Source organism: Nerophis ophidion, linkage group LG09, assembly GCF_033978795.1.
Source record: "Nerophis ophidion isolate RoL-2023_Sa linkage group LG09, RoL_Noph_v1.0, whole genome shotgun sequence".
In the NCBI taxonomy this organism is placed as follows: Eukaryota; Metazoa; Chordata; class Actinopteri; order Syngnathiformes; family Syngnathidae; genus Nerophis; species Nerophis ophidion.
Genome location: NC_084619.1, coordinates 32,226,214 through 32,248,708, shown reverse-complemented (window position 1 = coordinate 32,248,708; position 22,495 = coordinate 32,226,214). Strand labels below are relative to the sequence as shown.

General features: G+C 39.4%; 1 protein-coding gene across 7 annotated transcripts in view; it reads right to left on the bottom strand.

The window, feature by feature from the left end:
* Positions 1 to 22,495, bottom strand: part of cpeb3 (cytoplasmic polyadenylation element binding protein 3) — a 109,223-nt gene that overhangs the window by 17,428 nt on the left and 69,300 nt on the right. For all 7 annotated transcript variants that reach the window (XM_061910851.1, XM_061910850.1, XM_061910852.1 and 4 more), the window contains one exon: positions 17,199 to 17,288. In XM_061910851.1, the coding sequence (XP_061766835.1) occupies positions 17,199 to 17,288 (90 nt within the window). The remainder of the gene's footprint in view (positions 1 to 17,198; positions 17,289 to 22,495) is intronic.

The following is a 22,495-nucleotide window of genomic DNA, read 5'->3' as shown; positions in this document are numbered from 1 at the left end:
TGTACACACCCTGGACAAGTCGCCACCTCATCGCAGGGCCAACACAGATAGATAACATTCACACTCACATTCACACACCAGGGCCAATTTAGTGTTGCCAATCAACCTATCCCCAGGTGCATGTGTTTGGAGGTGGGAGGAAGCCGGAGTACCCGGAGGGAACCCACGCAGTCACGGGGAGAACATGCAAACCCCACACAGAAAGATCCCGAGCCTGGGATTGAACCCAGGACTGCAAGACCTTCTTATTCCACCGAGCTGCCTACCATGAAATTTCAATCATTTAAATCCATAACATTATTAATTTTACTTAAAATACTTTTGTTTTTTTCAAAATGTATTTTTTGTTGAATCACTGCAATGTGCCGATTGTCAACATGTTACTATGCCAAGTGTCTCACTCCTGTTATTTTCAGTCCTGTTACTCAAATGAGTCATCTTCAGCTTGAGAACAATAAATAATAATTAAAAATGTATTATTAAAAATTGTGTTGTACTTGTATCGCGCTTTTCTACCTTCAAGGTACTCAAAGCGCTTTGATACTACTTCCACATTTACCCATTCACACACACATTCACACACTGATGGAGGGAGCTGCCATGCAAGGCGCCAACCAGCACCCATCAGGAGCAAGGGTGAAGCGTCTTGCTCAGGACACAACGGAATCAATACAAATACAGCTGCCTGAAATGGGCAACACTTTGAGTGGTTCAATATGTATAGATTAAACACAGAAATGTAAGTTTATTTTAGGTGGTTACATTGATTTGATGAAATGGCCCAAATAAAGATGCCCAAAAAATTACTTTGATGGGTGTGCGATCAGACATGGCTTCACAGAAGAGATTTCGGTCACACAAGAGCAGGACAAACAGTTAAAAACATTAGTATATCAAATCTATCCAAACAGCTTAAACTGTTGTTCACCATTTAATTGCTGTCCGTACTGGTATTTATGTATTTTCACATGTTATTTATTGTTTATAGTGTATTTCAACTGCGCCTAACAGAGTAGCCACTTGTATTTTCGTCAGCACGATTAGCTTACCTGTGAATAAACTTTTGCAAAAAGGGCAACTTATTATTTTTTATTTTGACGATAATACGAAGCAAAAGCTTTGTGCACATGGACACATTTAATTGGATTAAAAAATAAACGGAATAAAAATGCTTAATGTAAACACTATATATTTTGACCCGATCACACACGTTCGGATCAAAATTATGCCGATCATTCGGATTGGAGCGCATGAAAACACATCTTCCAAAATCTGGGATAGAATAATCCTCACTATGCATGTCGGTGGAGTCAGCTATATTTTGGTGGTGGAGCGGGAACTAAATTGAATAGTCTCGGAATGAAGTGATTGTCTTGCTGTTGTCTCCCCCCATTCAACATGCACAGAAGTAGCGCTATAATCTGTTGAGTTTGTTGCTTTAAAACGAGACTAGCACAAATAAAAGTATGGTCTGGAGTGTCATGTGTTGATTTAACAATAAAAGAAGGGATCCAGTTATCGTTTTAACGAGCGGTTTTATTCACTACATTAAAAAAAACAAAAAACTTAGATTTATATCGCGCTTTTCTAGACACTCAAAGCGCTCATTCATTCACACCTGGTGGTGGTAAGCTACATCGGTAGCCACAGCTGCCCTGGGGTAGACTGACGGAAGCGTGGCTGCCAGTTTGCGCCTATGGCCCCTCCGACCACCACCTATCATTCATTCATCATTCATTCACCAGTGTGAGCGGCACCGGGGGCAAAGGGTGAAGTGTCCTGTCCAAGGACACAACGGCAGCGATTTTTTTGGATGTCAGTAGGTGGGAAGCGAACCTGCAACCCTCAGGTTTCTGGCCGGCCGCTCTACCCACTACGCCATGCCGCCCCAATTACAATTACTCCGAGGGCTATCTTCAAGCCTCAGATTCATACACAGAATGTTGTAACATTAAAACATGCGGCACCCAGTAGATTTTTACAACATATATGGAACAGAACAGCTCCATTTCAAAAAGAGAGGTAAAACAAAAGTAGTGAACAGAAGGAAACAATTATGAATACAGGGATAACGTCGGACAAACAGAAATGCACAAATCCATGTTCGTTTACAGTGGAAGTCACTATTTCTTCAGCACCTGCAGTGAGCAAACTCGTCCAAAAGATGGCGCCACAATAACATATCTTTCTGTCTAAGTTAGGTTTTGCGCATGTCAAATTTAAGGTGGTTTAAACTGTGATGCATGAAATTGCGTGTCATAATCAGATACTTTTTTTCAGGGTCCATATACATAGCAACATTCTAATCAGAATGAATATGTCCATGGACACATGGCTAAAGTGTGTCTCTTTACAGCTCAATACGAGACATATATTTTGGTATCTGAAAACTATTCCATTTTTCAAGGGATGGTTTGCTACACTCCTAGGAGGAGGAAGCCTGCAAAAGCATGCAAAATTGATCAACACACTGCTGAGTTTCCAGAGAGAGCCAGATGGAGTTCAGTGATGTCCTTGACGTAAGCACAAAGTTCTCCGTATGGTTGCATTATTTAGCGTTAAGAGCACAGACCCTCCCCGGGGTCAGCACCATTAGGTGGATTCAGGCGGGACCTGCTCAGTAAACCATCAGACTATGCTTGATGGGTCACAATTTACTGACTGTTACGTTAATGCCACAGACCATGGTATAGAACTAGCCTGCAAACGTGCTGCAGGGATAAAAAAAAGGAGACAGTGGCAAGGCAATAAGAGAGTAAAAGGGTACACTAGGGGTGTAAAAAAAATTCAATTTTTGAATCAATCGCTTTTCTTATTCGTAATAATCCTTAAGCAATTAAAAAACTAAATGTAATTATATCCATCTCCGTCCCCCGTCCTGTCTAGCCATTTTACTAAATGTTTAGGTAGAATTTTATAAAACAAAACCAGTTGTCTCTCAAGTAATACATACATTTACCAGAGCGGTTTATCTATTTTATAAAGGAATGTAGTTAGAACAGGCACTCAATTTTATTAAAAAGGTATTGATTTTGAATTGAAAATCGATTCGGAGTCTAACCGTTATCGCCAAGAGTCAAATTGCATCTTGTGGTGCCCAAAGATTCGCAGCCCTAGGGCCGTCAGAGTTAAAGGCCCTTGGATTGTGTGTCCTTCTGCACAGCTCCTACTGACAGTATCGTACTGCCCGACATGTCTGTCCAAACAGTCCTTTGCCCAAAGTGATGACGATGACAGCATTGTTCTGACATTTTATTTAGCAAACAGTTTTCTGCACCCCCCAGCTTGTTGATTACTTGAGCCACAAACACCCTTATACAATGTAATAAAATTACCGTATTTCCTTGATAAGCCGCCGGGGCGCTAATTCCTTTCAAACCTCTTCTCACTCCTGCGCCTATTCAAGGCATGCGGTAATAGTAAGCAAGCGCTAATAACTTTAAAACCTCTTCTCACCCCTGCGCTTACCAATGGCATGCAGTAAAATATTGAGTGAGATGTGAGGATTCCATCACGAAGAGCACATTTGACCAAAAAAAAACACTTTATTATGGTTATTATTTTCAGCACTGAAGGATTGGAATAACCTTCAATTGACACATGCATTTTGCTTCTGTCATCGTCACACGGACGAGATTGGAAGGCATACTGGGTGATACAAGTTACACTGAAGGTTGTGATATAAACAAGTTTAACACTCTTACTAATACCACACTCTGTGAACCCACACCAAACAAGAATGACAAACACATTTCTGGAGAACATCGGCTCTGTAACACATTATAAACGCAACATAACAATTACCCAGGATGCAATGCATCCATGACTGTTATTGCTTATATTATACACCCCGCTAGCACCAAACCCCGCCCACCTCAACCGGCGCACGGGAAGCAAATTTGGGAAGCAAGTTTGACCCGGCAGTAATTCAAGGCAGGCGCATATTACATGCCCGGCGGCAATTCAGAGAAATACGGTACATACAGGACACACAAAAAAGTTAGGACTTTTTAGCTTTTGGATTAACTTAAAATGCACTATAACCTTGCACAGTAGTAACTCAATTTAGGGGCTTAATTGATTGTGTGACGGAGCGCTTGAATAAAAACAATTGTATCTCGAATTAACGTCTTCCATTGACATGAATTTAAATGTAATTTAATAAACAACACAATGTTAACACGGAACATGTATTTTAAAAAGAAAAACACACTTTTAGATAATCCATATTTTATTAAAACATAACACTGAATGTAATACACATAAATACAGCAGATTAATGAAGTAATGTAATAATAATGTACAGGATCTACCTTGTAGAGTGGACATATAGGCGTTTCAATATTCAGCTGCTTCAACAGTCAAATACACCATCAGCAGCTTTTCCATATTTTAATGGCTAAATGTCCACCGTGACAAAGAAGTTGGGAAAGGTGGCAATAAATACTGATAAAGTTGAAAAATGCTCATCAAACACTTATATGGAACATCCCACAGGTGTGCAGGCTAATTGGGAACATGTGGGTGCCATGATTGGGTATAAAAGCAGCTTCAATGAAATGCTAAGTAATTCACAAACAAGGATGGGGTGAGGGTCACCACTTGTAAGCAAATTGTCAAACAGTTTTAGAACAACATTTCACAACGAGCTATTGCAAGGAATTTAGGGATTTTACCATCTACGGTCCGTAAAATCATCAAAAGGTTCAGAGAATCTGGAGAAATCACTGCACATAACCGATGATATTACAGACTTTTGATCACTCAGGCGGTACTGCATCACATACACCGACATCAGTGTGTAAAGGATATCACCACATGGGCTCAGGAAAACTTCATAAAACCACTGTCAGTAACTACTGTTGGTCGCTACATTTGTAAGTGCAAGTTAAAACTCTGCTATGCAAAGCCAAACCCATTTATCAACAATATCCTGAAGGGCCGCCGGCTTGGCTGGGCCCGAGCTCATCTAAGATGGACTGATGCAAAGTGGAGAGCTGTTTTGTGGTCTGACGAGTCCACATTTCAGATTATATTTGGAAACAGAGGACGTGGTGTCCTTCAGAACGAAGAGGAAAATAACCATTCGAATTGTTATAGGCGCAAAGTTCAAAAGCCAGCATCTGTGATGGTATGGGGGTGCATTAGTGCCCAAGGCATGGGTAACTTACACATCTGTGAAGGCATCATTAATGCTGAAAGGTCCATACAGGTTTTGGAGCAACCTATATTGTAATCCAAGCAACGTTATCATGGACGCCCCTGCTTATTTCAGCAAGACAAGTGTTACAACAGCGTGGCTTCGTAGTAAAAGAGTGCAGGTACTTTCCTCTGTCTCCCATCGAAAATGTGAGGCGCATTATGAAGCCTAAAATACGACAGCGGAGACTCCGGTCTGTTGAACGACTGAAGCTCTACATAAAACAAGAATGGAAAAGAATTCTACTTTCAAAGCTTCAACAATTAGTTTCCTCAGTTCCCAAACGTTAATTGAGTGTTGTTAAAAGAAAAGGTGATAAAACACAATGGTGAACATGTCTTTTCCCAACTACTTTGGCACGTGTTGCAGCCATGAAATTCTAAGTTAATGATTATTTGCAAAAAAAAATTAAATTTATGAGTTTGAACATCAAATATCTTGTCTTTGTAGTGCATTCAATTGAATATGGTTTGAAAAGGATTTGCAAATCCTTGTATTCCGTTTATATTTACATCTAACACAATTTCCCAACTCATATGGTTTGTACTAAAAAAAACATTTGTTGATGTAACAAATACACAAATACACAACCATTGCTGAAACAGAACTTTAAAAGTAATCATGGTTAATATAGGAAGTACTTTTGATGCAAGACAAAAATACTGCAGACTTGCCCTATTTAATTTACATGAAAAAACAAGGCATGGAATAGCAGTTAGCCAGCAGCTCACACGCTGACAGAGGGAACAAAGTGTTCCATGACCCTGGGCAGGAGAGACCAGTGAGTCAGAAAAAAAATGTGGCTGAGTAGAGGGACACCAAGCATTATTTCAGGCAAATTGAGCTTCCAGAATCTCTTTTGACGCTGTGATGACGTAAAGAAGAACTGTTGTTGAGCGCCCCTTTGAGGTGCACGATTTGGACTTCAATCTAAATTTGTCATCATGCACAAGACCTCCAAGCGATACTTCAGTCAGTCAGTGTGCTTGACAACATAAAGTATAGAGTAGGTGCCCAAACTTTTGTCATCGTATACTTTAACTTTTTTCAAAGAAGTTTTATTTTATTTGCCAATAGCAGCTTGGCAAATAATGACCCACACAGCACAAAGAACTGGGTTATCAACTCTAACCACTATCTCATTCACGATGTGATCAACACTAACACCATGCATGCTGAAAAGCCCACGTGCAGACTTCGCCAACCTGCTACGATATGTTATTTTGGTATGTTACACAACAAAAACCAGCAAATTGGGACTTGTGAGTCAAAAAGAAATGGCTTAGCCTTGGCTGGGGATGCATACCGAAACTTGGTTCCACAATCCCCACTTGAAACATCGGCAACATTTGTTCTAAATTCTTCTTCACTCCTTGGCTGGCTCCGACCCTGTATGCAAACATTACTGCCACCTACAGCGGAAAGTAACGGAGGTATTCACAGCGTGTCACTTTTTCAAAATGTTGTTATGTTACACCTTTATTGGAAAACGGAATTTATTCTTTTTTGTTTCTTAAAGTTCTACACACAATATCCCAGGGGTCGGGAACCTTTTTGGCTGAGAGAGCCATGAAAGGCAAATATTTTAAAATGTATTTCCGTGAGAGCCGTAAAATATTTTTAACACTGAATATAATTGTCAGGTTCAAACACTGATGACATCTATTAAACAGACAACAAGCAAGGAATTAAACAGAGACAGGATTCAATTTAGCTCAATGAGGAGAAACGCGTAAACCTGTACCCTTGTACAGTGTCGTCCCACGCTCTGACAAGATAATTCTACGCCTCCTCTTTTATTTGTACTTTCCCTGATTACAACAACTAAACGCCTGCATCTGTTATTCTTTTTAACAACATTGTTATTCTGAAGGTAACCAATAATAAATAAGAGACTTTTGACCATTAATGCAACTTCTTGAACGATAGAAACGGATGGATGGATTAAAATGCATGAGAATGTTTTATATTTGGAACGTTATTTTTAACACTGTGATTACCAGCGGAATTATTCATTACCTATTGTGTTAAGCAACGTCAGTTAAGATTTATCTGAGAGCCAGATGCGGTCTTTAAAAGAGCCACAGGTTCCCTACCCCTGCAATATCCCATAATGGCAATGTGAAAAAAGTGATTTGTTATCAGAATCCAAAATACTTTATTAATCCCTGAGGGAAAATTCTGATTTTTTTTCTTTTCTTTTTTCCAGATATGTTTGGTATGTTTGCACATTTATAAATAAAAACAAGAACTAAGAAGTCACATGTACATAAGTATTCCCAGCCTTTGCCATGAAGCTCGAAAGTGAGATAGGGGGCATCCTGTTTTAACTGATGATCCTTGAGCCTAATTGGAGTCTACCCGGTTGTGCATGATTTGAAAAGGCACACACCTGTTTATATATAAGGTTCCACACTTGATGGTGCATGGCACCGCACAAACCAAGAATGAAGTCTATGGAATCGTCTGAACACTTCCAAGACAGGGTTGTCTTGAGGCACACATCTTGGGAAGAGTATAGATAATATCTGCTGCCAATGAGCACAGTGGCCTCTATCATCCGTAAACTGTAGACATTTGGGACCATCTTTCAAAAGCTGGCTGGCCGTCTAAGCTGAGCGATTAGGGGAAAAGGGCCATAGTCGGGGAGGTGACCAAGAACTCAATGTTCACTCTGTCAGAGCTATAGCATTCCTCTGCGAAGAGAGGAGAACCTTTCAGATGGACAACCATCTCTACACCGATACACCAATCAGGTCTGTATGATGTAGTGACCAGACAAAAGCCATTATTTCATAAAAGTTTGCCAAAATCCACCTGAAAGACTTTCAGGCAATGAGAAACAAAATGTTCTGGTCTGATGAGACAAAGCAAATATTAAACTCTTTGGTATGAGGCTGGCGTCATATTTGGAGGAACTCATCACCAGGCCAATACCATCCTTACAGTGAAGCATGGTGGTGGCAGCGTCATGCTGTGGGGATGCTTTTCAGCGGCAAGAACTGGAAGACTAGTCAGGATAGAGGGAAAGATGAATGCAGCAATGTACAGAGACATCCTGGATTAAAACCTACGCCAAAGCACTCTTGAACTCAGACTGGGGCAAGTGTTTATCTTTCAGCAGGACAACGATCCTAAGCACTCAGCCAAGATATCAAAGGAATGGCTTCAGGACAACTCTGTAAATGTCCTTCAGTGGCCCTGCCAGAGCCTTGACTGGAATCCGATTGAAAATCCCTGGAGAGATCTTAAGTACGGCTAATCTTGGCGCTGTCTTCACCGCGACAATCTCAAATTGAAAAGCTTTTGGCGGAACAACATTTTAACTGACTTTATTTTCAACGTCTACCTCATCTATAACACATCTCCACATTGGTGAGACCTGGACGCCAGTGATGTCAAAAGACAACAGCGGGAACGTAACTTCCGGCTAACAAGACTGCTATAAACTATCAGAAACCAACAACCGCCCGGCCGAAATGGAGATTCAAACTTTTAATGCGCTTCATCTTCGACAACAGTTGAGCGATGTGGAATGACAACGCAGACATGCAATGCCAACTCGGAATGCCAACAGCTAAGTTAATGATCGTAGCTGCGACTGTCAAGTTGACCAAGTTTTTACGCCCATTGTTTCAGTAAATCTAAGTGCAGTCCTAACTGAAAGTAATTACCTCTGGGCTACCCGTGAGTACTGTAATCTACAGTACAACTCACTTAAGGCTAATGTGTTGGGTGACATAAGTGTAAAGGTGACTTTATGGGTGTTATTTCATGTTTAAAGAGCTGTAAAATGGTACAAACATATTTAAAAGGTCTTAAAACTGTTTATATGCTCAAACCATGAAAATATTAGATATATTAAAAACAATCCCTACTCATGTGCGGTAACAGCGATAAACGAGGATGAACTGTAGTTCCTTTTTTTTTTTTAATCAAGAGGAGACACAGTACGGAGGGTAACACTGATCCTTACTATTGAGTAGGAACGCCAGTTACAGACAGTCCCATTACAATGTGTTTATGAGCAAGTGCCACCTTGTATTTGTGGTAATCCAAATTTAGTAGTGGGCCCCAACAAATAAATAAATGTGTGGGGAACACTAATATGGGGCGTAGCTTAAATATGGATCACTATTTCAACTTCTAAAGAAGAAAAGCGTAACTACAAAGAGAAAATACAATAAATACAAAATACAAAGGCAACGCTAGCAAAAGTTAGGATGCGTTCTGCTCAACAAAAATACAAACATTATATCTTGGCTATACAAGTGTTATCATCAATTTCATACCTGATGTATATATACAGTATTTTGATAGAGGCTGATGTTCAAAAACAATTGTGATGGAAAGCAGTTTTCGTACACTGGCAGCAGTTTACAGCTTTCCCTTGAATCCTTGCTCACAGACCAAAATAGCTCCTTAACATTTGCAGCGTCACCACTGACGACGGTGTTGGGTAATATGGAGGGCGGAGGGGGGTGGGGGGGGTTTCGTGACTTCACCATAGTAACCAGAACTCACTCGACCAGTCAAGATCGCAAACCTGATATGTGTTCATGTCATGTCTTTTTCATAATAATCCTTTTTCAATGGATGCACAGATTAAACTGATTTAATCGCTATATTTTTGGGGGGAGAAGGTAATCTGACAGCATTTTAGCAACTGTTTGTCCCCACTTCAGTTTTTTTTTTTTTACTCCAAAACACTTCCTGGCCTTTGCTAGAAATGTGTCTGATATCAGCAAATAGACACAGCTGCTGAGCTCCTAAGTGGCTTTTTTCCTAAGTAGGCTGTAAAGCTAGAACAAATAGTTACAGTTTAATAAAGAGCAGAAAACTGATGCAAGACAATTGTTTCACATTGCTAAAAAAAGTATCACATCCCACCAGAATACTTTAAAAAAATACGGTTGGTTGTTAGCAGTTGGAGATCATTCATGGGTACATAACACGAGTAATGGTTTTATTTTGTGTGTTTCAAAAACAAAGGTTGATGGGCGAAAAACCAGTATATTTTTGTTATATTTCGAAACGTTTCCAAAACTATAACCCATTCATCCATTTTCTACCGTTTCTCCCGTTCGGGGTTGCAGGGCATGCTTTTTTCACTTAAATATTGAATATTGCAACGGAACGAAAAAATCAAGACAATCTCAAGTGGGAAAGTATGGGCTCATGACTGCACGACCATGCATTTACAGTGCACCCGCAAACTATTCACAGCACTTCACTTTTTCCACATTTAGTTATGTTACAGCCTTATTCCAGAATGGAATAAATTCCTTTTTGTCCTGAAAATTCTACAGACAATACCCATTATAATGAAAATTTCTTAAAATTAATGAATACATCAACTGTACATAAGTATTCACGGTATTGGCTCAATAATTTGTTGATGCACCTTTAGCAGCAATGACATTCATTTTTTTCATGGGGTATTGTCTGTAGAATTTTGAGGACAAAAATGTATTTATTCCATTTTGGAATAATGCTGTAACAAAACAGCAACATGTTGAAAATTTGATGCGCTGTAAAAACTTTCTGGATGCATTTTATATACTAATTCTGCGGCTTTAATGATGTAATAGAGGTGGAAAAAATACATTTTATTACTTGACTTTACTGACAACTGACTAGTAATTTTGTATTAATTGATGTACAGTTATGATCAAAATTATTCAACCCCCACACAATTTTGGTGTTTTAGCAAGTTGGACATTTATTTCCTATTTTGTTTATAGTCATATCAAATAAAGATGCATTAAATAGACAAATGCAACTTGAATTACAACATTATATTATGTAACATACCAAACAGTGTCAATTCTCTTAATATCTCATTGACAAAATTATTCAACCCCTTGAAGATCATAACTCTTAAGAACAGAATTGGAATAAGGTCTTTTCAATCAGGTGTTGACACCTGTAGATGTGATTAGAACCATAACGAGCAACAATTAAACTGATTGAAAAAGACTGTGACGCTCAGCTTCTTGTAGATGGTCAATGGTGTATTTGCAACATGGTGAAGTCCAGGGAGTGGTCAAAGAAGTCAAGAGAGGAGGTAATTTCTCTTCAAAAGAAAGGATATGGATATAAGAAAATAGCAAAGACATTACACATTCCAAGAGACACAGTTGGGAGCATAATTCGCAAGTTTAAAGCTAAAGGCACAGTGGAAACACTAACTGGGCGTGGTAGATAGAGGATGCTGTGTGCAACTGCTGTCCGGTATTTGAAGCGTACAGTGGTGAAAAACCCCCGGGTAACAGCTGAGGAACTACAGCAGGACATTGCAGAGGGGATAACGCAGGTTTCGTCCCAGACAATAAGGCGCGTACTACGAGATGAAGGCCTCCATGCCAGAACTCCCTGGCGCACCCCACTTCTGACTACCAGGCACAAGAAAAATAGACTCCAGTATGCCAAAAATCATCTGGACAAACCCCAAAGGTTTTGGGAAACTGCTCTATGGAGTGATGAGACAAAAGTGGAACTCTTTGGGCCTATGAATCAACGTTATGTCTGGAGGAGAAAAAATGAAGCTTACAAAGAGAAGAACACCTTGCCTGCTGTTAAGCATGGTGGGGGGGTCAATCATGCTCTGGGGTTGTTTCTCTGCCTCAGGTACCGGGAATCTCCAGCGCGTTCAAGGCATTATGAATTCTATTTCCTACCAGGATATATTAGCTGCAAATATCATGAAGTCAGTGACGAAGCTGAGGCTTGGGAGACGTTGGACCTTCAACAGGACAACGATCCCAAGCATACCTCCAAATCAACATCAGAGTGGTTGCAGAAGGGCTTGAAGACTCTGGAGTGGCCTTCACAGTCGCCAGACCTAAATCCTATAGAAAACCTGTGGTGGGACTTGAAGAAGGCAGTTGCAGCACGCAAGCCAAAGAATATGAATGAACTGGAGGCCTTTGCCCAAGAGGAATGGGCTAAAATACCTGTAGATCGTTGCAAGAAGCTTGTGTCTGGTTATGTATCACGTTTGAAGGATGTAATTACTGCCAAAGGGTGTTCTACTAAGTACTAAAGATGCATGTAACTAGGCGGTTGAATAATTTTGTCAAAGATATTAAGAAAAATTTCCTTTTTTGGTATTTTGCAAAACACAGTGTTACAATTTAAGTTGCATTTGTCTATTTGACACATCTTTATTTGATATGACTATAAACAAAATATGGAATAAATGTCCAACTTGCTAAAACACCAAAATTGTGTGGGGGTTGATTAAGTTTGATCACAACTGTATAGCACAAATAAGAGCAAAAAAACAGACCTTGTTTACCACATTAAAATGTGTGTCGTTTCAAAGGAATGGGTTCATTAAGGAAACAAACATTGCCTTGTGCTTTTTCAATGTGTAGATTACTCAAGAAGAAGCCACAAATGAATAAATGTTGTGGTCAGAAAACAAGTCAGGATCTGTTCTGACCACTATTTCCCTTATATGCTGTATACGCAATATGAGATTTTGAATTAACTGCAACATCAGGGGATGCTCGAGGATGAACGACACTACAATGGGCCATAAGATTTATTCATGATATCGCTGTGCCTGGAAGATTATATCAATAATGTGTTCTGTGTTCGTTTGCAATAAAATGGGCTACTCCATCTAAAAAATGTAGACATCACCAAACCGCTCGCCTACACAACGCCATATACTTTGTCTGCCATCTGCCCAAAACTGTGAAAACCCAGATTTGTCTGTAAAGAGAACATAGTTTCAGAGTGCCACAAATGTGAGCATTTACCCACTTAAGTAATGGCCACAACGAACTGCAGTCAAGTATGCCTGAAGTCTTGATGTTATTACACACGCCTCAACACCTGCGATATGGCTGCAGCTATCGATTATGTTAGTAATCTGTAGATTATAAAAGGACTTGGATAAAACATACTTTAGTCTATAGCAAGGGTCCCCAAACCTTTTGACTTGGGGGCCGCATTAGGGTAAAAAAATTGGGCCGAGGTGTGTGTGTGTGTGTGTGTGTACAACGGTATATACAAACTCCGTTTCCATATGAGTTGGGAAATTGTGTTAGATGTAAATATAAGCGGAATACAATGATTTGCAAATCATTTTCAACCCATATTCAATTGAATGCACTACAAAGACAAGATATTTGATGTTCAAACTCATAAACTTTATTTTTTTTTTCAAATAATAATTAACTTATAATTTCATGGCTGCAACACGTGCCAGAGTAGTTGGGAAAGGGCATGTTCACCACTGTGTTACAACACCTTTTCTTTTAACAACACTCAATAAACGTTTGGGAACTGAGGAAACTAAATGTTGAAGCTTTGAAAGTGGAATTCTTTCCCATTCTTGTTTTATGTAGAGCTTCAGTCGTTCAACAGTCCGGGGTCCCCTCTGTCTTATTTTACGTTTAATAATGCGCCACACATTTCGATGGGAGACATGTCTGGACTGCAGGCGGGCCAGGAAAGTACCCGCACTCTTTTTTTCACGAAGCCATGCAGTTGTAACACGTGCTGAACGTGGCTTGGCATTGTCTTGATGAAATAAGCAGGGGCGTCCATGAAAAAGACGGGTCTCAGATTGCAGCATATGTTGTTCCAAAATCTGCATGCACCTTTCAGTATTATTGGTGCCTTCACAGATGTGTAAGTTACCCATGCCTTAGACACTAATGGACCCCCATACCATCATAGATGCTGGCTTTTGAACTTTGCGTCGATAACTGTCTGGATAGTTTGCTTCCCCTTTGGTCCGGATAACACAATGTTGAATATTTCCCCCCAAAAATTGAAATGTGGACTCGTCAGACCACAGAACACTTTTCCACTTTGCATCAGTCCATCTTAGATGATCTCGGGCCCAGAGAAGTCGGCGGCGTTTCTGGATGTTGTTGATAAATGGCTTTGGCTTTGCATAGTAGAGCTTTAACTTGCACTTACAGATGTAGCGAAAACTGTATTTAGTGACAGTGGTTTTCTGAAGTGCTCCTGAGCCCACGTGGTGATATCCTTTAGAGATTGATGTCGTTTTTTGATACAGTGCCGTCCGAGGGATCAAAGGTCACGGTCAATTAATGTTGGTTTCCGGCCATGCCGCTTACCTGGAGTGATTTCTCCAGATTCTCTGAACCTTTTCATTATATTATGAACCGTAGATGTTGAAATCCCTAAATTTCTTGCAATTGCACTCTGAGAAACGTTGTTCTTAAACTGTTTGACTATTTGCTCACGCAGTTGTGGACAAAGGGGTGTACCTCGCCCCATCCTTTCTTGTGAAAGACTGAGCATTTTTTTATACCCAATCATAGCACCCACCTGTTCCCAATCAGCCTGCACACCTGTGGGATGTTCCAAATAAGTGTTTGATGAACATTCCTCAACTTTATCACTATTTATTGCCACCTTTCCCAACTTCTATGTCACGTGTTGCTGGCATCAAATTCTAAAGTTAATGATTATTTGCAAAAAAAAAAAAAAAAGTTTATCAGTTTGAACATCAAATATGTTGTCTTTGTAGCACGAGCGCGATGATGTCACGTTATCAATGGGAAAATGCATTTCTAGACAATATGATTTGCCTGCGCGGCTGGGAGACCCCGAGAGTAATAGCTGGAGAAAAACAAATTTAGAAAGGGCAAATAAAAAAATAAAAACTTTTGGACGGATTTGGATTTTGGACGCTGGCGAGTCATATTCTGCCCGCGGGACATAGTTTGGGGACAACTTGTCCATAGTCTCAATGCGTAAGGTTGGAAAAACAGTTGAAATACATATTTTTTCTGCGGTCCAGATTTGATCAATTCTAATTAGTTACTCAGTAAACGATTAATCAAATTTTTTTTTTTTCTAATCGGATTAATCGTTGCAGCCATAACTTGCAACATCTGTGTCATCCTTCTGTGTAATAAAACTGCTTGTTTTATACAATTTATTATTCTTATAGGCAGAACTGTGTGTTTATTTCTCTACCTGACTGTTTCGGCTACAACTGCGGCCTTCCTCAGAGGTTGCCACGTGATAAAAATTGGACTGCACATTTTATAGTTGCTACCCTAAGGCACACCTGTACAATATTCATGCTGTCTAATCAGCATCTTGACATGCTACACCTGTGAGGTGGGTGAATTATCTTAGTAAATGAGAAGCGCTCACTAACACCGATTTAGACAGATTTGTCAACAATATTTGAGTGAAATAGTCCAGCTCGTAAAAAGTGCAAGCAAAAACAAAAGTGTTGCATTTTTACACTGGGGCTTTTCATACTCTGGCGTCTCTCTCTATTAGCCACATTTAAATAGAGACGGCGACATTGACATCATATTTTGGCATTTCCCCATGGAGTATTTAAAGACGGAAGGAAGTGTTTTTGTTTTTAATTTGAGCAACATGACATGACACTCACACGAAAGCCTCATTCATTCCACTAAATGCTTGCCACATTTTTTTCTGTTGGGTGTGGTATTAGTAGAGTCATGCCTATTCCAAAGAATCCTTCCAATTTAAAAAGGAAAACAAATGTCAAGACATGAGTTTGGGAGAAGTGTGTGTGAGTTTTGTGAATTTGTGAAAATAGCGCTTTTCTGTAGTGACTCAAAGCACTTTTACATAGTGAAACCCATAATCTAAGGTACATTTGAAATAGTGTGGGTGGCACTCGGAGAAAGTGTGTAAAGTGTCTTGCCTCAGAGCATTACCGCAGTGACTAGGATGACAGAAGCGGGGATTGAACTTGCAATCCTCAAGTTGCTGGCATGGCCGATCTACTAACCGTCCAAGTTATGATTACCTAGAACACTTGTAAGTAATCAAATCTTCGCAAAGATTGAAACATTCTTCACCTTAATGGGAATAAATGAACATCCGAGCAGTCAGCATCCTAATGACAGTAGACATTGTACAGTAAGTGATGTTTTATTATATTTATTGGCTCTCAAAAATCAGTGATGAAGAAAAAGAAAAACAAACGTTGTGATGCGTTTTTTCAATTAATGCGCCGCGTATGCTTAAAATGTAAAACATACGTAAGTATTAAATGTTATTATAAATGTGTCTATTACTACATTACAACGGTGGCAGAGGGGGTTAGTGCGTCTGCCTCACAATACGAAGTTCCTGCAGTCCTGGGTTCAAATCCAGGCTCGGGATCTTTCTGTGTGGAGTTTGCATGTTCTCCCCGTGAACGCGTGGGTTCCCTCCGGGTACTCCGGCTTCCTCCCACTTCCAAAGACATGCACCTGGGGATAGGTTGATTGGCAACACTAAATTGGCCCTAGTGTGTGAATGTGAGTGTGAATGTTGTCTGTCTATCTGTGTTGGCCCTGTGATGAAGTGGCGACTTGTCCAGGGTGTACCCCGCCTTCCGCCCGATTGTAGCTGAGATAGGCGCCAGCGCCCCCCGCGACCCCAAAAAGGGAATAAGCGGTAGAAAATGGATGGATGGATATGTACTTACATCATGCATATACAACCCTAATGGAGGTGTTTGGATGTTTTCTAGGGGCTTTATAGGCATAATTGAACAGCTTCCATAGGCTCCACTGTAAGCAGACTTTTGATCAAATTTATTTAAAATTTAGAATACTTTAAGAAAAAAATCCATCCGTAAACATGTCTTTCATAATGATTGTGAACGATAGGCAAAATTCCAAAACAAGTGCAGTTCCCCTTTAAATAACACACATCTCCTGAGCCAGTCAGAGTGATGAAGAAATGTGAAAAGCGAAAAGAAATAGAAAACCCAGGGGGTTGTTGAGAAACATCTTCTTTCGGTAACTGAAGAAATAAACCTTAGTAGGGTGAATAGTGTATGATTACTGTAGCTGGGCTACACAAATCAACAGACACCCCCATGCTCTCCTAGCATGAGCTGTGATTTCTGAGTAACATGAACAATTTCAGCACCCTATGATGGCGAGAAACACACAAGGTGATATTTATTGGTGTAGTTTTGATGTCTGATGGGAACATTTCAGATTTTGTTTGGAGAAACTCACATTACCTTTAGGCGGGAAGTAGGATTTGCTCTCTGCTTTGTGGGGCCAGTCTACCACCAGGTGTCCAAAACGACGGAAACTGTTGGTGATCTCATCTGTTCAAACGCAAAGGAGAGGAAAGTACAACAGACGTCATTGTTGCGCTTTTTAGAGCAGATAATATCAATGGTTATTATGCATTAATGTGGAATCAAGGACATGCTTGGTGCCTATCTGCTGCATTTTTGTGGCAAATACGGGTACAATGAGAATAAACTCAAACAAAGAGAGACCCAGGTATTTTTCTAGTTTGGGAGCAGGGTCCTTAGACTTTTTACGTCAACCACCTGGTGTTGAGGCCGAAACACATAGTGGACAAAGGAATAGGGATGGGAACTACAAAACCCAAAATCAGTGAAGTTGGCCTTTAGTGTAAATCGTAAATAAAAACAGAATACAATGATTTGCAAATCCTTTTCAACGTATATTCAATTGAATACACTGCAAAGACAAGATACTTAATATTCGAACTGAGAAACTTTTTTTTTTTTTGCAAATAATCATTAGCTTAGAATTTAATGGCAGCAACACATTGCCAAAAAGTTAGCACAGGGGCATTTTTACCACTGTGTTACGTCACCTTTCCTTTTAAAATCACTCAGTAAACGTTTGGGAACCAGGGAGACCAATTTTTTAAGCTATTCAGCTAGATGGTTTTTTTTGATTGATTGATACTTTTATTAGGAGATTGCACAGTTCAGTACACTAAATGGTAACACTAAATGGTAACACCCGAATAAGTTTTTCAAGTTGTTTAAGTCAGGGTCCACGTTAATCAATTCATGTACCGCTTAAGTTGTGGTATTTTATGCTTTATAATGCACCACACATTTCCCAATGGGAGACAGGTCTGGACCCAGTCAAGTACCCGCAGTCTTTTACTACAAAGCCACGCTGTTGTAACACGTGCAGAATGTGGCTTGGCATTGTCTTGCTGAAATAAGCAGGGGCGTTCATAAAAAGACGTTGCTTGGATGGCAACATATGTTGCTCCAAAATGTATCTTTCGGCATTCATGGTGCCCTCACAGACGTGTAAGTTACCCATGATTTGAGCACTAATACACCCCCATACCATCACAGATGCTGGCTTTTGAACTTTACGCCGATAACAGTCTGAATGGTTCTTTTCCTCTTTGGTCAGGAGGACACAACATCCACATTTTCCAAAAACAATTTGAAATGTGGACTCATCAAACTACAGAACACTTTTCCACTTTGCATCAGTCCATCTTAGATGAGCTCGGGCCCAGTGAAGCCGGTGGCGTTTCTGGGCGTTGTTGATAAATGGCTTTCGCTTTGCATCGTATAGTTTTAACTTGCACTTACAGATATAGCTACTAACTGTAGTTACTGACAGTGGTTTTCTGAAGTGTTCCTGAGCCCATGTGGTGATATCCTTTACACACTGATGTTGGTTTTAGATGCAGTACCGCCTGAGGACTCAAAGGTCCGTAATTACATCGCTTACGTGCAGTGATTTCTCCAGATTCTCTGAACCTTTTGATGATTTTACGGACCGTAGATGGTAAAATCCCTAAATTCCTTGCAATAGCTCAGGGAAAAATGTTGTTCTAAAACTGTTCGACAATTTGCTTACAAATTGGTGACCCTCGCACCATCCTTTTTTTGTGAATTACTTAGCATTTCATGGAATCTGTTTTCATACCCAATTATGGCGCCCAACTGTTCCCAATTAGCCTGCACACCTGTGGGATGTTCCATATAAGTGTTTGATGAGCATTCCTCAACTTTATCAGTATTTATTGCCAGCTTTCCCAACTTCTTTGTCATGTGTTGCTGGCATCAAATTCTAAAGTTAATGATTATTTGCAAAAAAAAAAAAAAGTTTATCAGTTTAAACATCAAATAAGTTGTCTTTGTAGCATATTCAATTGAATATGGGTTGAAAATGATTTATAAATCCTTGTATTCCGTTTATATTTACATGGAACACAATTTCCCAACTCTTATGGAAACGGGGTTTGTATAAAGTGCATGGCACAGTTTTGTCACTGCCAAAATCAGGAAGAAAACGCAACTATAACCAAATGTGCCAGATTTTTTGAAACATGTTGCAGGCATCAAATTCCAAATGAGCTTCTTATGATTGGAAAGCATGGCTGCATTGGTCGTGTTCCCTCCAATTCAGACAGAAAAGCAGGAGCAGTGTGCAGGTAGTATTGAGTTTTATATATTAACGGCAGGACAAAAAATACAAAAGCTCGGGGAGCCAAAAAAACGAAATGTCACCAAGGGTGAACAGTGAAGAATACTGCAGTGCGGAAAAAACACTAGGGCGAGTTGCAAAACCAAATGGAACGTAAATGTCGCCTATAGCGAGTATTGACTCAGCAACTAGAGCTGGGTGACAGAAAACTATAAAGAGGAGTGATTAACCAAAACACCTGGTGGGAACACTAATTGCTAAACTAACACAGGTGAGGGGAATCAGTGCCCATGGAAACCAACAGCAAACAAAAGGAAAGAGGGTGCAGTCAGGAGAACAGACTAAAACCATTGGAAACTACTAAACATAAATCATGCCATGACCCGGGTAACGGATCATAGCTGAGCTAATATTTGGAAAAATAACACGTTTCCAGTTTGAATGTCAAGTATCTTGTCTTTGCAGTCTATTCAATTTAATATAAGTTGAAAAGGATTTGCAAATCATTGTATTCTGTTTTTATTCACGATTTACACAATGTGCCAACTTCACTGGTTTTGTATAAAGCTACGATTCAGTCCAATGATGATGATGATAATATCAAAAAAGGTTTTAAGAGGAACAATGTCGGACACTGCTAGAGCTTTAAAAAAGGGAAAAAGTTATCAAAATATTTGGAATAGGAACACAAATGCATCAAAATTGGGAAAAAAATTATACTCTCTATTCTTCAGTTAAAATTATTTATTATTTACAGCATATCTTAATGGACCTTTTAATCATCAGCAAATCCTTTCAGCCACCAGGCCTTTATCAGGGGTGGTAACAATTCCCGTAGTACACCATTTGATCTTAAAACCAAGAATACCACTAATAGGGCATCCATATCTGTAAAAGGGGTGTGCAACAGAATTCCCGCTCATTGAAATGAATTGAAGTCAATTTTATAATTTTTTCTGAACCCTAAAATTCCCAATGGAAATGAATAAAGTTATCTGAATCCAATAGAATGTTTTGCAAATACCTACAGTACAGAAGTTTTCTGAAGTGATGAAATGTAGCATTTATCTTGGAATGCCACCGCAGTCTACAGGGAGTTTGAGTTTGAGTTTATTTCAAACATACATACAATTACAACATGATACATCACAATTTCCAGTTTCTCTTTTCAATATGTTCGAAAAGGAGTAGGAAGAAGCAGAGCTTATTTAATCTCACCCATTTTCCTTTACAGAGCAGTTGCTAACACTTTTGTCCACTTCCTGTTCTCAATTTATTCCCACTATACTCCAAAGGTAATAACATTCAAATAACAATGTTTACCAGTTCAAACATTAATTATCCTGTCTTTGCAGTGTATTCATTTGAATATAGGTTGCAAAGGATTTGTAAATCAATGTATTCTGTTTTAATTTACAATTTATACAACGTGCCAACTTCACTGGTTTTGGGTTTTGTACTATTGGTAATAGTGGTACTTAATGTGCTAGCAGCAGTTTCTCCATTAAAAATACAAACATTTATTCAACTGACCCAGGGCCGGCCCATGGCAAACATTCTATGCAGTTGTTTAGGGCCACACTCCCTAACGGGGGCACATGATTATGGCAGCTGGTCTCTTCAGTAGCTGATCATCACTGTGATCGCCATGCTCTGCAGGTGTTTGCTTGTTCTACTCTGATGGACTGAATCACCTCATGGATACAATTATGCTTTTATTCAGCAGCGAGTCAACATGTCCTTTGTCATAGTTTTAGTGTGATTTAGACGCATTTATTCAAAATCCCATAAAGATAATTGCTAGTTGTCATTGTGACAGATTTACGGCCGTACTTCTTAAACGACCGTACTATTTCAGTCTATATTGTAACCAAACCCTTTTCCTCAAAATATAATATATACAGAACATTTTTTTTTTTTTTATAAGCTTTGTCCATTTATTGTGTTTTGTTTACTTTTTCCAATTATGCTGTAGCAGCATAGAAGTTTTGAATTGGCTTCATTGCGGTGGAACACTTTTCTTTCCCCCTTGTACCGTTAAATCAATTGTTTTACCATTTAATGTCAACTTGGGATATTATCTGAAATATAAACACAGGACTTTTGGACATATCGGATTGAACTAAATTGTTGTCAATGTAGTGTTTTTGTTTATTGTTCATACGTAATCATTTAGAGTATATAAAAATCTTTGTATAACTTGTAAAGTATTATCATTACATTATTTCTTAATATCTAATTACAAATGTACTTGAATTGCATTTTTGTCGGTTGTCTCTCTTATGCACACGCTCCCATAGCCAAACCTACTTCTGGTCGCCAAGAGCAATACAGTAAACCCCTGTTTATCGCTTATAATTAATTTTGGGCCTGGCCGTGGTAAATGAATTTCTGCAAAGTAGGAATTACCACGTTGTGGTCAAAGGTTTGAGAAGAACATAATGTCATGGCTGTCTTGAGTTTCCAATAATTTCTACAACTCTTATGTTTTTGTGATACAGTGATTGGTGCACATACTTGTTGGTCACAAAAAAACATTCATGAAGTTTGGTTCTTTTATGAATTTATTATTGGTCTACTAAAAATGTGACCTAATCTGCTGGTTTAAAAATATGCATACAGCAATGTTTATATTTGGTTACATGTCCCTTGGCAAATTTCACTGCAATAAGGCGCTTTGGTGGTAATCCACAAGCTTCTGGTTGAATTTTTGACCACTCCTCTTTACAACATTAGTGCAGTTCAGCTAATTTTGGTGGTTTTCTGACATGGACTTGTTTCTTCAGCATTGTCCACATGTTTAAATCAGGATTTTGGGAAGGCCATTCTAGAACATTATTTCTAGCCTGATTTAAAAGCCATTCCTTTACCACCTTTGGGGTGTGCATTGTCCTGTTGGAACACCCAACTGCGCCCAAGACCCAAACTCCGGGCTGAGGATTTTAGGTTGTCCTGAAGAATTTGGAGGTAGTCCTCCTTTTTCAAAGTCCAATTTACTCTCTGTAAAGCACCAGTTCGATTGGCAGAAAAATGGGCCCAGAGCGTAATACTACTACCACCGTGCTTGATGGTAGACTTGGTATTCATGGGATTA